Raw genomic sequence first — 18,365 nt, forward strand, 5'->3', positions numbered from 1 at the left:
AAAATACATGTCAAGATGTCAAAATGTAACCACACTGTTTAGTAAGTTAAAGAGTTAAACATCCACATCACCAACGCGTCACTGCAACTAAGCTTAGGCAAATGGTTTGGCTAACAGCAACCTGCTGCATCTGCAGCGGCAGACATAGCTACAACTACTGATGCCATTCAGGTCACGTGACTAATGGAGATGGACACCTGAGGAGTGACTGGGCCAGATAGGAAGTGCACCTCCTGTCTGTTTGCCTGCCACCCTTTACAGAAAGCTCACCTAACGAGGCGAGCAGAGATGAAGATCGACAGGTAAATCAAGAGCTTCATGGTAAATGCACTGATTCTTATACAGCGCTTTTCTAGTCTCCCAGAGTACTCAAAGCACTGTATACAACATGCCTCATTCACCCATTCACACCCACTCATACAAGCACTTCTAAACACAATTGCAAACTAAACTACATTCATGCTCCGATGAACGCATCGGAGGGCAACTTGGGGTTAGTATCTTGCCCAAGGATATTTGGCATGCAGACTGGAAGCCAAGGATCGAACCACCGACCTTCGCAGCACCAATCCCTCTGTCACTCTCTCGCTTGCCTCTCACCTCACCTATCAACGAGACGCCACGATAAAAGCAGATACTGATTAGACCACCCGAGTGGAAGCTTCCGCCACTTGGCTACGCCTACAAATTCTGTCCAACTCCCACTAACCCTCCAGGAATGCAGACCAAGCTCTTGCAATGGTTGTATGAGGACTGAGCTGCTCATAGCAAAGTGCTGGACACCTCATACTCCCCAAGCACCTCCCACAATTTCACATAATTTCCTGGGACATGGTCGAACGCTTTCTCTTGTATCCGAGGTTCGACTAACATAAAAATACAGCCTACTGTCCCTCTGTCAGAGTTGTCTGACTGTCCAACCCTGGATGCAAACATAGATTTGCACATGGGAGACACAAATAAACATTTCTGGTTTTATAGCTTAATTTTAATAAAAATGATACAAATGTTCTTTGGTAAGTAATTAGTAACAGTATTTTGTTTCTGCTACATTCTTGCTATAAATCACAGATCAGATTTAGTAGAAAGTACAGTGTGAGTACAGCAGCTTCTATCACACTTGTGACTGAAACCACAGGTTCTGTTTTTAACCCGACTGCTTCTGTTTCTTTCTACTTTTTTTAAGTGCTGCTTATTAATTGAATGTTTGCTTTACAGATGGTACTGTTGGCCAAGGCTTGTTAAAATAAACACATATATATATTATTATGTATTAGCAGCAGCTAGGCAAAAGGTTGTGAATTAGGTTATTTGCCAGTGATGTTTTGTTCTATAATGTGCAAAATATTTTCCTCTCATAAAAACATTCCCAACAGAATAAGAGTCCTCGACCACAGCAAAGCTGTTAATGGACTTTGTGAGTCTTTGGCTCATTTGTGTTACGCTGTTATACACAAGTGTTTTGTTTCCCACAAGACCCATGAAAGTATATTTAGGGAACTCATACTGTACCAGGTTCTGTGCCAGGAACATGGAAAATGAACTCTTGATGCACACAGAAATTACAGGCCCATTTAAGGGTTGTTGTGCAGTGAGAAACCGGGTGCATAGTAACAAGCCCTGAATAAAATCTGAGATTCTCGAGTTTTGCTTTCCGTTAATCTCTATTTGAATTTTTGAACCGGAGGCGAGAACAGTAAACAATCTGATGACAGGTTCCAAACAAAACACTCGCTCAAAGGACATCATACTCTGACGGAGTGAGAGCCAATCCTGTAAGGCAAGCAACAAGGTTGCAAGATGCTCATTTCAACGTTGGCTCTGACAGACAGAGGAAAAGTTAACTCAAAGCTGAGGCAGTCTTCCCAATATAACCTACTCTCACAGTAATATGGGAAATGTGTTTGATAACCATCTTGTTTGCAAGTTAGTGTACCGCTCTTGGCAGGCCACGTACCTTCAAAGCATTTCTGCCGTCTACTGCACTTTACGTCAACGTTTGAGGTATAAAGAGAGATTACTCGCTCACAAATGAAAACCTCAGGAAGTTTGGCCTCACCACGTTATCCAAGCAGAAGTCCAGTTACTCACGTCTCCAAAACGCTGGACCTCTTCAAGAGCAAATGAAAGAAAGCTTCAATCTCCTCCTGACACTGTGTGCAGTGGAGAAATACCATTTCACTTGTAAACATATGTTCTGCATTTTCAGGAACAGTCGCTCACTCTGCTGTGCACAGAAGCTAGCTTGTTAGCTTGAAGCCTTTAGCCTGTTAGCTTAGGTTTGTATACAACTTTATTTGGTCTGGTCCTGCTTTGCTTTTCAGTCTTTTGGTTTGTCGGGTACACTGAAACTAATTTTAGCTAAAAGTGAAGTGACTAAAGCTGCGAGGACATTCAGGCCTGGATGACATTTTTGTCACAGTTTCTTACTATTTAATTCAGACGTACCAGAAAAATAAGGAAACAGAAACTGACACTGTGTATCTAACATGGATGGATTCAGAAGAAATGGAAAAATTATTACAAAATGATGCCTCGTGTTTGTGGCAGACCCTTAAAATGGTTTCTTCCACGAGGAACCAAGCTGCTCTGCACTGTTTGCATAGTTCATAGAGGAAGTGTGTGCAAAATACAACGTACAAAACTGTCCCTGGGTCCAACACAGCTCGGCCTCAGTTACATAGGTAGCATATAGCTTCTCCTACAATTCTTTTTAGTTTTAAAGGTCATGCATGAATTATCTTGAAAAGTGATAAAAACAAAGAGAACAGTGGAAACATGTATAGACGTGGAGCCTGAGCAATGGAGCAAAGGTATGGTTTCTTTTAGCTACCTTTAGCTACATTTTCACCATTTATGCTAAGACACACACGGGTTGATGTCTAACACAGGCTTCTCTCGTGTCCCACTGACAACTGCTTTTATTTTATAATAACCTACCCGGACAATAACACTTCCATCACCCTATGGAAAAACAAACTGGAAGTTCCAGGGAGCCATTAAAGGATGTTTTCTTAGCAGCCATCAAAAGGAGTCAAAATGAAATCTGTGAGTCAAGGTGGTGTTTGACTGAAGGAAGATACACTGCGCTGACAGGTTGACCCTTTAGCAATGTGTGACTGATGGTTGAATGAGTGCCTGGTCTGCCTGAACGAGCAGAACACAAAGTATTTTGACATAAACACAGGTTTGATGGAGAGGCGCTGTAAACAGACTTCATCCAGATGTCCTTTGCTGGTCAGATTGTGCCTGGAGCTTGTTGTGTTATTGGGTGAGGATTTTGTTAAACTGATCTGAAGGTCTCATATCCAAGGAATTTCCACTGCTTTTAACATCTAAACCAGAAGTAATAAAAGCGATTAGAGTTACACACAGAGGAGCTAGTAAGCCATCGCATATCTGGATGTTAATCCCACAGACAGTCTCTCTGTTATATGATCTTTTTGCGTGGCCTTTTTACCATGCATGAGTAAATGAATTCATCGCCCACATGGTCCACCAGCACTCACTGAGGCCCTCGAACAAGCTGCAGTGCCCTTTGGTGCCCTATGAAGCTTGCTGCAGCTTGTTGGCCTTAAATCTTTCTCACATCGCTCTCCTTTGTTTTTACTGGATGTGTTTTTTCAAAGCAGTTGTTGCATGTTTGTCAACAATTTCCTCCAATGGCAGCACCAGCAGTTTTATGGAAGTTTACACTGGCCTTCATCCCAGCTGTTATTCCCTAAATAACCTTTCCATGCTGTTCCACAACAAGATGGCAACACTCATGTTTCTGCCTTATCCTCAGTACTTGACCAAACCAGGAACTTTTCTATTGTGTTCTGGCTGATTGAGGCATCACACTGTATGATTATAACTATTTTTATAAATAACCTCTAATTTTCATAATGTTTAGCAACAACACAACTTGGTGTTTTTGCTCAGGTGTTGAATAAATATAAATGTGCCAGAATTAGCATAACAGCTACAGATGCATTTCAATTCAATTTTATTTATATGGCACCAAATCACAACAACAGTCACCTCAAGGAGCTTTATATTGTAAGGTAGACCCTACAATAATACATGCAGAGTATGTATAATTCATATGACCCCCTATGAACAAGCACTTTGGCGACAGTGGGAAGGAAAAACTCCCTTTTAACAGGAAGAAACCTCCGGCAGAACCAGGCTCAGGGAGGGGCGGGGCCATCTGCTGTGATTGGTTGGGGTGAGAGAAGGAAGACAGGATGAAGACATGCTGTGAGGGTGAAGCTGCACAGATGAGAATGGAATTATTGGCCCCCATGGAAATGTAGTTTTTCAAAAGTAAGCTGTGCTGTGAAATTTAAACACAGAAACTAAATGAATTCACAAAAATGGGTCAAAATGATTCAGAACATAATGATTTTTCTTGTTCTGCAACATCACAGTCGGTTTCTGTTTTTGCTGTGATAACTTTTATATACCCGTCTCATGTCTTGGTGGTATAAATAGTTATTTTGTCCTTATCTGCAGTTTGCTGCTAAAGGAAAACAAGTAAAGACACATAAAACTTTATACTGCCTACATTTATTGTGTCACAATGTTTGTTTTAATTCTGTATCCACAGGAGACAAATACACTGGAAGGATGCCAAACCTTCTGGTTAGAAGAAAGTTGACCTAAAGGGAAAGGAAACAAAATAGCCAAACATTAAACAGCTGAAATGACCAGAACAGGTCCACCTTAAAGTTGCAACAACTGTTCTGCAGGTCACCTGAGGCCTGCAAAACAAGCTTGACCTTTCACCTTATTGAAGCTGGTATGACTGACAAGACAGAAAGCCACATCTATTTACGCTGTGGAGGACTTGGAGTATGGAATTTTACATCATGGTTATCAAAGACGTGGGCGCCACGAAAGAGCAAAGAACACAGAAACAATTACTCTGAGAAATATCAAACACTTCCCCCACCTCTCCTAAAACATAGAGTTAGGGTTACCACCTATAATAACTCAGACCTCCAACATTTAAACATGCTGTGATTGCATTAGATAAGAACATTTCCTATATAAGAGCGTGCACTGTGTTTGCCTAGGATACAAGATTAATTAAATCCACTAATTTACTGTTATTGTCTCACCCGGCGCCACACAAATGTTTGTCATTCCAGCTCATTGTCACATCTGTTGCTTGTGTTTGAATTAGACCAATAAAGGGAAGTTCCTCCTTCCTTCCAGTTTATCTAAACCTCTTTGCCTGGCTAAGGCCACGGGGCAGCTCTAATTATGAAGCCGCATGCAGTGCAGACTTTCAGGGTGTGTTTGGGGAGTGTTTGGAGGAAGGAGATGAGTGCTGACGACTCACTGACAGGAGGTTCAGCTGTCTGCATCCATCAATAATCAGCCCAAAGGTCTTTCTACAGCACAGATGAAGTGGTGAGAGAGACACTTGTGGTGTAGTACAGAGAGGAACCTGACGAGCTCGTGCCTGGCTCTCTTATTTTGCTACTGGATAACGAGCGCTGCTGCACAACAGTAGCAGCTGAATTAATAAAGTGTTACATTTTAAAGTCAACGTCAGCTACGTAATCAACACTGTGGTTAAGCAGACGCCTCCAAACATCAGTTAACAACCACGGTTTGCATTTATTTGGATGGAAAGTTGCCTTAATCACACCAGGGTTGATTTAATAGGGGTGAGCAAAGCAGTCCGTGTTCAGTCAACTGTTTGGTGAGTTTTCAAGTGGTCTCATATATAATCTTTGTTTATGGACTTTGAACCACAGTCAAAGAACAAACTCTGAGTGTTGTTGTTGTTCTACTCTTAGAGTTACAGGCAGATAGTTCATGTGATGTTTGTTAACCACCATGAATAAACAGCAGACACAGCACTGTGACTGTATGTGCTGAAACACAGGCTCATAGCAGCCAGTGTGCATTGGTCTGACGCTCAGGCTCCACCTGTCAAGGTGGAACCAACAGCAGTCACCTTATAGCAGTAAGTGTGTGGTGTATTAAGTCATAAAGGCAAAGTCAGTGTGTGTAACTCTGGACACACATGCAGTCAGCAGTCAGTTCTTGTAGTTTGCATGTTGTTGGATGCTTGGAAACTTAATGAGTCAAAAACAAAAGACATGATCATTGATTTCAGGAAGTCTTACAGCTCATCGCCTGCTATCAGGTGGACAGTTACGGGTACGGGGGCTGTTCTTGATGAAACTACCAAAACGATCAGCAAAGACTGTTCTTGTTAAGGAGAATGGGATCTGTTAGTGTCTCTGAAATGTTACAGACATTTTATTGAATCTGTTATCTGCAGGTTTGGGAACACGACTCAGCAAACTCTCAGGGTGTTGGCAAGACGGGCTTTTGGCCATCAAGCATGTGCTGAGGAAGGCTCCTCTATGTTAATTGTTTCAACCATCAACTTCACAGTGAGTCTGACTTGTTGCCCTGTGGCCATCGTTTTACCTGTGAGGACCAAAAGACTCCGGGTTTCTCCTTTTATCCCTACTGCAGCCCATCTCCTTGTTTCCCTCGCTGCTAAACTAACTTCTCCTTGTGGGACAATAAAGTTTTGAATTGAATGGAATAAAGACTTAGTAACTCTGATGAGCGCTGGGCGTGTCTCCAAAGGAGCGAGGTTATAGAGAGCTGTGACCAGTAGCAGTCTGTGGAGGGACAAACCATAAACTGCTAACAGGATGCTGGAGGACAGCCTGATTCACAGTGGCTCCAACTTATAGGAGCAACGGATCTGCTGCCATTGTGTGCCAGATACCGCACACTAGCCTCAGATGTCCCCTACAGACCATGCATCGGTAGGTTGGACATGTTTTTGTAGCATGTGAAGATCTAACCGTATATTAGGCAGGGGTGGTTATGGGCTCATTCAACTCCTGGACCTGTGGGTAGATTGGTTTTTACAGTGAGGTTGAATCTATTTCAGTAGGTCTATAAATTAAACTGCAGACGTGGTGGTCTAACGTGCAACAATACAGCCACTGCTCAGTATGGTAAAGATGGGTTGTGGAGCCAAAGACGAGGTTTAACATAATAATTGTCATTAACATGTCTGTTCTAGACATCTACTGGAGTTTTTCTCATCATTCAGGTCCAGTTTTCCGTCTTCCTGTCTGCGTTTCCAATCATGTTCGTTGCTAATGAAAACCCGTCCAGGTGTCCAGGCAGACCAGTTTTATTTTCCCTCTCGTTAGCTTTGCTCCCAGTGACTTACATGGTGGAGGGGACAAGAGAAGGCTTTGCCAATGGTCATGGCCTGACACGTGAACACATGAAAGACCACAAGGAAGTGTTTGCCGTAACCCTCCTCTGCATTGTACCTGTACCTGAGTCATTTCATCCTGGTGCCCGGCCTGGCCGGTGGGCTGGACTTTACAGTACAATCATAGCAGCACAGATATTATTTTGTTGATTGTTGTGTTTGCCTTTTCAACCTTTACTGACAATACACAACGACGATTAAACAAAAACACTGAGGAGAGGCGTTTCTTATATCTGCTGACCAGGTTTATGAATAGAGGAGACATCATTTTACGACTTGGTTACCAGAACAAACGTGATATTTAAAACCAACTGAGGTGCCATGAAAAAGTGTTCACTGCCTTCCTGATTTATTTGTTTTTTGAATATTTGTCTCACGTTAATGATTGAAATCATAAAAAAAATTTCAATATTTACATTGAATATCTAATCTTCTGTGGCCCTGTGTGGAAGTAAGCTGAGCTGAAGGTGGAGAGTTGGAGAGTCTAGTCTGTGTGAGGGGCAGCTGAGGTTGGGTGCTGTTACAGAGGGTTTGGACATGTACAGTGGGTCTTCTTTACAGCACACTGATGATGGAGTTCCACAGGGTTCTGTGCTAGGACCAAATCCATTTATATTATACATACTTACCATAGGCAGTATGTATAATACTGTAATGTATGTATAATACTCTTGGTAACAGTGGGAAAGAAAAACTCCTTTTAACAGGAACAAACGTTCTGCAGCTGCCTGCTGCGACGAGCTCTGGGTGAGAGCTGCGAGGCAGGGGGGAAAGGACAGGAGGACTCGAGAGGAAGTTCATGGATGATAGGATCAGATGGATGCAGATCATGGAGACGTCTATAAGGAACAGGTGAGAAAAAGTTAAAAGCAACATAACACTTTCACTGTCTTCTGTTGAGTGCCTGCTAACTACCATTCACATTCTGATAGAAGCAGCTTTGGGTTAATACCTTGCCCTAGGATATTTGGCCTGCAGACTAGAGGCAGCCAGGGATTGAACCACCAACCTTCCGATCAGCAGATGCCCTGCTCTACCTCCTGAGCTCCAGCCACCCTTTTCAGCCTAACAGCATCTGAGACGCTTGCTATAATGCTGATCAACTGTTATTCTATTAAAATGACTGTGGAGAGCATGAGCAAATGTTTGGAGAATGCTCTGAGGAGCAGATGTAAGACCATTACTCAATAAAATTGCAAGCACTGTCGTCTGCCAAGTGGACAAATTAAAGGAAGAAAAAACTCTCATCTCAGAGTTAAACAGTTCACGGTGATGTCTAAAATGAAGACATCTCTTTTCATTTTCTCTGTAGTTATCAATATAACCATTGTTTATTATCACAAATGAAGCAAGTCTTGAATATTGAAATCATTTTCTTAAAAAGGCCGTTGGGGACCTTTTGTTATGCTTTCCAAATAAGAATAAGAGACCTGAAAAAGACAAGTGCTTTTCCTGATAAAGACTCAACAAATCACCAGCTAGGATAAGCTAGCACGCTGCAGTTTGGGAAGCAGGCTGACAAATGTCTTGACTGGAGATGTTTGTCCTGGCACCTGCATGGAACAAACAGTCGAGAGCTAAACATGGTCATAAAATCTCCTTCGTGTCCTTTTGGCAAACCTGGATTCAGAATCTTGAGTCATAACGCCCATTCCACTGATGACATGCATGCTATCTTTAATTATGATAAAAAATAAAAAATGCAAATGAATAAAATATAATAGAAATGCAATACAACTGTGTGCCTGTGTGGGGCAGGGATAGCTCAGTAGGTAGAGTGATCCCCACATGATCGGAAGGTCGGAGGTTAGAATCCACTAAATGGTTACCCTGAGATACCCCTGAGCAAGGTACCGTCCCTACACACTGCTCCACGGATAGGTGGCTGCCCACTGCTTCACTGAGTGAATGGGTTAAATGCAGAGGGCTAATTTCCCTGTGGGGGTTAATAAAGTATGCATTGCATACTTGCAGCCTACATGCATTTAGGTTTGTGAGCCTCATGGGCGCTGCTGCACGTGGATCACAAGTTAACCCTAACCCTCTTAGTACAGATACTATATATAATAAGTATATATATGCAAAATGTACTTTACTATATGTATTAATTCATCCTGTCCTGATGAGATGGTCATCTGTCTCACCTGTCACCTGTGTGTGGGGGTGGGGCTAAACTGGCTCTTTTCATGTTGTAGGTTACAACCCCTGGTCTACACACGTATCCTGACCATTAGAAATTAACTTCAAACCATAGCTGGTTGGCTCGGTATTAAAACTAGCAGACACTACAGCAGAGCCAATGTATTGGGGCAATTGTGGCTCAAGAGTTGGGAGTTCGCCTTGTAATCAGAAGGTTGCCGGTTCGAGCCCCGGCTTGGACAGTCTCGGTCGTTGTGTCCTTGGGCAAGACACTTCACCCGTTGCCTACTGGTGGTGGTCAGAGGGCCCGGTGGCGCCAGTGTCTGGCAGCCTCGCCTCTGTCAGTGCGCCCCAGGGTGGCTGTGGCTGCAATGTAGCTGCCATCACCAGTGTGTGGATGTGTGTGTGAATGACTGGATATGTAAAGCGCTTTGGGGTCCTTAGGGACTAGTAAAGTGCTATATAAATACAGGCCATTTACCGTTTTTATTTATTTTAGTGTGGAAATGTAGCGGCGTGTTGGCTTATTCTGAAAACTAGAACGCAGTTTAGCTTTGCCTGATTCAAAGACATGTAGTTAGTTTAGTATGAAATCCAGCTGCTTGTTGTCTTTGCTCAATTTGAAAACTAGCAGCCACTTGTACCTGTTTATTTTGAAAGCTTAGTTTAAAACTAGCCTCCAGTCAGTTTTGCTAAACAGGAAGTTATTTTATTTTGAAACCGGTCCAGAGTTTTGACAGTTGTGCTTTAGCTTTTAAAGCCCAGTGTCTTCAGCAGTCTGTGTGTTTGGTGCTTGAGACTTGGACAGTTACCCTTTCCCATTTTTGGCAACTGAAGCTAATGAGCTGCAGCCAGTCAGTCAGTCTGACGTCACTAGCCGTGTCTGGGTCTAAACTCCGCTGCAGGTCCATATATCAAACGATCACTGTGGCATTACTGAGAGTTGAAAAACTGTCTAAAGTCTTTCATCTTTAATAAAATGATCAGCCTTCTGCTCTACCAGGTGTAACAACTGAGTTTAACATCCAGGCATCCATAAAAACGGAATTTATGACATTTAACGGAGTTAGAAGTTAGCAGGGAGTTAGCTCGCTAGCTTCTATCTAAATACAATATAGCATGTCCTGACTGCGGGGTTTTGGAAACAAATTAAAACGTACAGCTCTGTTATCACTTCCAGCATAAATGAAGACAGAAAACTAAACAGCAGTGACGTTTGTAGGGTTACTGAAGTTGGGCTAGCTGGTATATAATGATGTGCTACGTGACCGCTAGCGACACAGCTATGTTAGCATAATATAAACAAGCTAACTTTTTTTCCACTCGATAAAAGTTAACGTGAGTGTTCTCGGTGGTCAGGAACAAATGTAATCGCATGGCAGGATGCTGTAAAAGGACCAAACTTCAGCCAGGAGAACAACTGAGATAATCCATCCACAATACGAGGTTAGTCATTCATATACTGCTGCATGGGCTGGGCTGTAGTTACATCCTAAGGTTTTAAAAACTGAGCTTAAATAAATGATTAGCGGTAATAAAAGCCGAGGGAGGTCAACAGCGATCACTGACTGTTTTAGGAGCTTTTTGAGATTAAATAGAAGAAAATACAAAACATTAAACATGTTAACAACACAAAAGCCATATTAAACGCAGACTACTTTAGACCCGGAAGTAGGATTCGTCACGTCATCACTTAACAATCGGATAGCTTTATATTTAGCAGCAGATCCAAGCGCTCTATCGTCTTGTCTAGCTTGGCAGGAAAGCGAATAAGTGCTTTTCCTAAAAGCTCCAGCTACGAGTTCATGTTTGAAACAAAGTGAATAATAAAGACATGGAGTCAAAGGTTCAGTTGCAAATCTTACACAGATCTTTATTGTTCTTTTAATTACATCAAATTGCCGTTTCACTCGTTTTCATCTCAACAACCAGCCAAATCCTGTAGTCACTTTCCCAATCCTTCCTCATCTGCCTTCCCCTACGTACAGTTTCCTTTCATTTCTTTCCATCCATGAGCAACATTCCCCATCCACCTGAGCAGATGACGGGAGTTACACATGTCACACTGAGCGTTTCACTTCCTAAACGTTCTCGTCTTCGTTCTCTTCTGCCTTCAACAACTTTCATCGTCGCTTAGTCCCGTCCCTCGGGACAGTTGCATACATCATGCCGCCTCTTCAGGTGCAAGCGGCGTCCACAACTAAAGCTCCATGCAAGATCCTACACTGAAAAGTGATCCGCCTCATTCTCAGGCATCAGCTTTTTAAGAAACCAACGTGGCTCAGTTCAAAATTTTGTCTTAAACAAAACTCATCATCTCGTCTGCGATATGATTTCATCACGGTTTTTTGCTGACATATCATCTGTTCTGGAATTAAATTAATGCCTCTGTAGTAAATAAAATAAAATAATGTCTGGCTTCTAGCATCTGTTATTTAAGGAATGTATAAAAATAAGACATCTTCTGCTCAGTCTAAAAACCCAACTATGACAGAAATCTGTTTGTGTGGTACACCTCACCTTTTTGGGGTTTGGCTTTTTGTCTTTCACCTTGACATCGGCAAATGTTCAAAAACCTGCCCTAACAGCTAAAACTCTGCTGCTTTACAATACCTAAAACAATACTAGGATAGATCTGAAAATATAAAATGTATTATCCCCCAAAGAAAGGTCTAAAAGAATGTTTAAATATGAACTTTATAGTAAACAGGATCTGATGCACCAACTCTTTCTTCAAGAACTCAGCAAACTGGCCACACCGAGTGTGAACCGTGGGTTTACTTCTTGTCATGCTTCCCTTTTAGAGCTGAACCACGTGCACCCCCCTCCAGAATACTGTGTCTCTATGGGATGCACTTGGATGGAGGAGTAAGGTAAATAGCTGCCAAGGAGGACAGTAACAGAACACTGCTGTAATAACACGCAGACACTCATAAATGTGCTGTGCGGTTTTATGTACAGGAAAAACAAAGAGGTCCATTCACGTTCTCTACCAACGCTCCACCTCACACCATCGTCTCTTTTCTCTTCCCTAAAGAACACAGAGCCTTCTTGTCCTTTTTGGTTTTATGTGTCGTGGGTGAGGATGACGTCGATGACACGGACGTCGTGGACGACGACGGGGAGCGAGGCGAAGGGGACGCCGTGGTGGGGCTGTTGCACAGTGAGGCCGGGGCCGACTGAGAGCCTGGCTGCGGGTAGTTCTCGTCTGCTTCCTCCATGTGGATGATGGCAGAAACGGAGGAAGGGCGGCGCTTGGAATGGACGCTGCCTGTAGGCGGGCTGGGGCTGGAGGGCTCGCTCAGAGGCCGGTGGACGGCAATGGCACTACGGAGGCAGTTGAGCCACTGCTGCTTGTGGAAGACGTCGTTGACCTGCAGAGTGTGTGACTGTGCCTGGCTCGGGTCTTGGGAACGTACCCGGAAAATGTTCTTGGCTGCAGAGAAAGCAGAGAGCGTCATTAGGAACGGGGGCAAAGTGCTGCTCAGGCTACTAGCGGACACTTTCTGGGACGAGCCTTACCTTTGTCTGCATTGCTGAAGGCTCCTCTGAAAGAGCCGCCCATTCTGACATCGCCATCTTGCAGGTCCTCCAGCACCAGATCCTGCACTGCGATTGGCTGCCGGTACACCTGGAAGCACTGGCGCTCGTTCCTGGTGACGGGGCGGGTCAGGATCAGCAGGTCGGTGAACAGGAACACGTGCAGCTTCTGAAAGAATTTCCAGGAAAAACAGAAACTTTCAAACCAGAGCATCATCTGAGCACATAGCCCGCCTCATGTGGGACGGCAGCCTCGTGTTAACATGCAAAGAGAAGCACCGAAGGACGACTTGGAAGTGTGCGCTGTGCTCACCGTGCCGCTCTTGTTGCGCAGCTCCCCGTGACACAGAAGACTCTTGCACCGTTCGATGCGAGCGTCCCTCTGCCTGTCGTCCAGATACTCCAGCTTGTCGATGTAGTACTGGCACTCGGACTCCCCTTTCTTCTTGTTGATGCCAGACAAAACTCCCTGGATGACAGTGATCTGAACACACAAGCAGCCTAATTATTACATGGGAGAGGCACTATGATGGATCAGTGTGTTGAACCAGTTTGTCTCCTGGACTTACAGCTTCCTGCAGGCTGGCAGCATCGGGGTGTTCTGCTGGAGTGTGTCTCAGGATTTCCTTGAGCAGTAGGGGGTACTTGACCAGGCGGGATCTGGGAATGTCCAGGAAGCTCCACAGGTCCAGTTTCCGACTAAAAGGTGACTCGAGGCACCGCTGCAGGAAGTCCTGCACACGTGGGTCTTGCTTCTTCTGGTCCAGCAGCGCCTTGGCTGCCAGCTGGTTACTGCAGTAGTCTTTGTAGGCATTGAGCCTGGGCAGCTGCAAAGGAAGGAGGGACTCTTTATCTAACTGCTAATTCAAAATACGGTTTTACTAGCGTAAAAGCTTTTGATGGCTCAAAAAGTCAAAGACACTTACCCAGCTAATAACAATTTGCCCAATCTGGCCCACGGTCCCGTCTGGCCCCGTGGCTTTGGAGAGCTGCGCCAGAAGGTCCTCGTGCAGTGGGATGTAGGCATCCAAGTTGCCGAAAATGTGAGTAAGCTCCTCCTCCGACATGATGGACAGCTTCAGCATCGGGTCGTGGTACGCCTGTGGATGGAGCAAAGTGATCAGTAATATCTGGGCAGAGCTTTGGGAGCGGCTACTAAAAATATCTTGGTCAACAGTTTTAGGGGTACAAAAAAAAAAAGACAGAGGAACAATCCCTGTCTTTTTATAGCTCCTGGCTGCGCTGCATTCAAAGCCTGCCAGACTGATTTAATCTGTTTGCTTTATATGTACTCCCGCTGCCTCAGAGCTTTTAAAATTACAAACCTTGCGTGCAAGCTGCAGGTCCTCAATCAGATCCTGTTCTCCACGAAACAGCTCAAATATGGCCTGAGGAATGGGAGAAGGCACAGACAGATGTTTTTTTAGTAAACATGTAAATCAGGTTGTCATTACATCGTAGCCTAAACCATAGTGAGCTTAGCCAAGATGGCTGAATGGCTTCTAGTCCAATTTAAACCATTTGACACAAAGACGTGTGAACTAGTCTAGCAAGCATGTAGAATTCATCCCTGTCTGGACTCCTGGACTCACCTCTTGCCGCTTGATCTCTTTGGTGGAGAAAGTTCCTTTCTGGTGGATGTCTAATGTCTCGGACCATAAGGTGCTGTTCCTCCTTTTAGGTGGTGTGGGGGCCGCTGCCTTGCTGCAAGGCTTCTGGGGCACGCCCGGCAACTTGCCATCGCCCCGGAAAGAGGCCTTCAGAAAGAAAGAACACCACATGTTAGACATGTTGAAAGGGATGTCCCTGTCCCCCCAATGCGCTGTGTTTCCATTGGATGCCGTGAGCGCTTACCTGGATGGTTTGGCCGAAGCGCCGGACGGCCCCATTCTTTACCGGAGAAATGAGGTTGGCTAGCGACGTCACCCTGCCGAGAGAACGGACGCGCTTGTTGCTGGGTTCCTGCAGAAGGAGGCAAAAACAGAAGGGGAGGTTAGTCGTGCAGTTATTCTATCATAACTCGTGTCTGAAAACCCTGAACGTCTGAAGTGCGAGAGAGGCAGATCAAAACAAATCGATCAGTAACTGTGACACCTCAGCAAAGACTTCCTTGTGACAAAACACGTCAAGTCACGTCATAAATCCTGGTTATGAACTCTAGTCCCTCCTTTAAGACGAGCAGCTGGAGCCGAGGTCAAGCCGCAGGCAGACAGCCTGGCGGAGCGGCAGACAGAGATACTAAGGAGGAGGAAGCACTTCCAGCAGCTGTTGGCTCCATCATATGAAGAGTCCTGAGCCAGGCCAGCCCACTGAGCACAAAGACCCTCTCTCACTGCTGATCTGGAGGGGAAGGGGGTCTGGAGGAATGCCAGGAATGCACGAGACCGTGCTTCTCAGCTGTTCAGTGTCTCTAATCTGCTGCTATCTGCTCTGACAAGAGCGAAAACTCAAGTACAGAGTGGATCTGCTGCATCGCTCAAACTGGGGTAAATGATTCCTGATTTACGGATGGAGCTGCGTGGCAGCGTGCTGCTGCTACGAGCAAGAAAAAGGAGCAGCAGTCAGGAATACAGCAAAGTGTTTACGCAGTGCAGCGCTGCATGGGGCACACCACACAATTTATGGCTGCGAGTTGAAACACGCTCTTCAACAAGCCTTGCGTGAGAGAGTACTGCACCTGGGGCAGGTGACCCCCCCAAACACACACAACTCCTCACCCGCCCCGAGGCTGGGAGAAACAGGAATCAAAGAGCAGCAGGGTAATGATTATAATTCCACACGATTTGCATTTTCTTCTGCAGTGTAACATCTTAACATGACAGTAATGCAGTTTTGCCCTCTGAAGATAAAACACATCGCTTGTGTTTCCCTGACGCACACCAAATGAGATTTTGTCCCAGCTCAGCAAATGTGGGAAACAGTACAGCCACTGAGGCTCCGGTCTCTGTGGACGCAGCTGTGGAACAGCTCAGTCTGCTGTGGCTGCGGTCAGACTCTCCACGGAGAACTTAGCAAGCCCTCGAGTGGCGGGGGCCACATGTCAACTGCTTTCCTCTTTTTGTAACTTATCTGTGGCTACCAGACTTGGCTCCCTCTAAGTGATCACCAGTTCATATCTGTGGACAAATAAGTGGTAACAAGTAGTTTTTGGTGTGTTTTTGGGGGGCAGAGGGAAAATAGTGGAAAAGCGTAGTGGCCATGAAGCGCTGTGGACGCGGATAATGAGAGGCCACTCGTCCTGCTCTTTGTATATCAGTAGTTAAACAGGGAATGCTGCTATTCCTGGCAGTCCTGTGGCATTAGAGCGAGTCAGGCTGGAAACCATTCAGATCTGGGCTCAGTCAGTCGAACCCTCCAGACATAATATACATGTAGCCTCCTTCAACTTTCAACCTCAAACTTTTCTCAGCTCCCTCCCTGTGCTTCCTCTTTGATGTAACCTCACATGTGCCAGATGTGTCCCTGTGATTACAGCTTAGAAAATGATGGAAAAAAGAACAGGCACAAATCAAAGGACGGAGGTACTTAGAAAGTCAGCACAGAGTGAAAATACAGGGTTCTACTGAAAGAAAGGACTCAATTCGTGAAGTGTTTCCAGATTTGTCTTTTGCAGAGATTTACTGTCAGTGAAGCCACACAGCCACAGGGAAATACACAGACAGCACCTGGGTTTCCTACGATATCTGCTGCTTTCATTGTAAAACGCATTACCCTTTGAATGCTTGGTTGTTTACTGAGACCCTACCCCCTGCTGTCTCACTGTTCCTGTACTCTTCTGTGTGCTCACTATGGACCTGATCTCCCCATTTCCCACTGAGACTGAGGTGTCTGCTGGGGTGCGTACGAGAGCAGGGGGAATACACAGCCGTGCGTGGGGGAGGTCGTTACTGTTCACAACTAAAAAGGTGCAGTGTAGTCCAATGATTAACTTTTCAGGGTTTGACAGTATCTTAAGCATTGTCCCAAGTGCCCTGGAACAAAGGTCAAAGTCTCTGTGCACACACACACACACACACACACACACACACACACACACACACACACACACACACACACACACACACACACACACACACACACACACACTGTGTACATACGTGAGATAAAAACCAGGGTTAGGTGCTGATTGACTCACAGTGTGATACCTAACACCACACTATGACTTCATTTCCAGCAGCTCTGGTCAAACATTTACAGAGTAAAGTTTCAGCCATCTCACCTCTAACTCCTTGTTGGCCTGGTTCTGGCAGTCTGTCACTTGCAGAGTCCGTTTGATAGGCACCAAGCTACCCACTTCATCGTAAGCCACCATATCTTTCAGTAGAAACACAGTATCCTTTTAATCCTCACGAGTTGGCTTCAAGTAATCCACACCAGAGAGAAAAAAGGTGGCAGAAAATCAAGAGTTATAAGCACGTAAAAAGACGGAACAGATACACCTTCCCCCTGTTTGGCTTTTTCTGGCATGGGGCTCCCTCCTCACTCTGCCTCGCACTCAGCTCTAAACTTTGGTCTGAGGCAGAGCAGGAGGGGAGGACTATATATGCAGGGGAGGAGTCCCGAGGAGGGACAGAGGGACGGGTCTACCTGAGGAAACAGAATGCCTTTGAACAGCTCCTACTCAGTGCAGACAAATAGCTGCCCGCATGCTTTGCTGCTCTATCGAGTCCAAATATTACTATGAAATGTAAAAATGATGGGCAAACGTTACTGCTAAGTGTGGTGGACACACAGCAGGTCCATACTACGGGCTAGTTTCTGTAATTCAGTCAATGGAGCCTGAATTCGTTGAATTAAAGACACATTTCTGGAAAGTATTTACAGCTGTATAGTTTATCAATATGTTTACCGATCCACGATTTGCTACATCTGTAGATCCCATAATAGCATTACTTAATCATAAAGGTACCTAGTGACAAACCATTTGTTACATTCTTCTACATTTAGTTCAGATTTCTGATTTTACTTTTAAATCCAAAGTTAACCGAATAGTAGAAAATATGTCCAAGAGAGACACGATCTGTGCAGCAGGGCTCATTAATTACACTGTTCTGCACATACGTTAGCTGAATAACTGATGGATACTCTGAGGCATTGTTTCTTTTTACCAAATTCATCAAGATAAGGGCCAGAGGCAGGAAACAGGCTGATTTTTTCATGTTATCCCATCAGTCTTGAGCTCCTTACCTTCAGTCATCTACAGGACAGAGGCTCTTATCATGTGAAGACAGTTTGATGAAGGGCTGAAAGACTAAAACAGTAACTTTCTATGATAAAGATTTATGATTCTACTGCACAGAGAGAGAATGACAGTAAAAAGATAAAACATTGGAATCCGTGTTATTTTAAATATCAACCATTGCTCCTAACTGACAGAAACCATGACAATCACAGTTCTCAGTGCTAATTATTATAAATGGAAACATTAAAACCTAAA

At 44.6% G+C, this 18,365-nt stretch overlaps 1 protein-coding gene across 1 annotated transcript; it reads right to left on the reverse strand.

Annotated features, from left to right (window-relative positions):
- Nucleotides 1-11,235: 11,235 nt before the first annotated feature.
- net1 (neuroepithelial cell transforming 1) lies at nt 11,236-17,429 on the reverse strand. Its single transcript, XM_085386926.1, has 9 exons — nt 17,148-17,429; nt 14,783-14,890; nt 14,521-14,685; nt 14,254-14,316; nt 13,855-14,028; nt 13,498-13,755; nt 13,242-13,412; nt 12,911-13,097; nt 11,236-12,824 (listed from the first exon to the last, which is right to left on the reverse strand). The coding sequence occupies exons 1-9, from the start codon at nt 17,238-17,240 to the stop codon at nt 12,394-12,396; spliced, it is 1,650 nt and encodes a 549-aa protein (XP_085243052.1). The 5' UTR covers nt 17,241-17,429; the 3' UTR covers nt 11,236-12,393.
- Between the last annotated feature and the right edge of the window lie 936 nt (nt 17,430-18,365).

The sequence above is a fragment of the Rhamphochromis longiceps genome, linkage group LG17, assembly GCF_057381845.1.
Source record: "Rhamphochromis longiceps isolate RC_006_pf linkage group LG17, R_longiceps_female_GT1.1, whole genome shotgun sequence".
NCBI classification, from domain to species: domain Eukaryota; kingdom Metazoa; phylum Chordata; class Actinopteri; order Cichliformes; family Cichlidae; genus Rhamphochromis; species Rhamphochromis longiceps.

What these genes read in the sequence shown, in the direction of transcription:
- net1 (XM_085386926.1), bottom strand. Translation starts at nt 17,240, where the DNA reads ATGGTGGCTTACGATGAAGTGGGTAGCTTGGTGCCTATCAAACGGACT. An exon ending in GCTTCGGCCAAACCATCCAG is followed by an intron (nt 14,686 to 14,782) that starts GTAAGCGCTCAC and finishes TTCTTTCTGAAG; the next exon opens with GCCTCTTTCCGGGGCGATGG. An exon ending in TGCGCAACAAGAGCGGCACG is followed by an intron (nt 13,098 to 13,241) that starts GTGAGCACAGCG and finishes AAATTCTTTCAG; the next exon opens with AAGCTGCACGTGTTCCTGTT.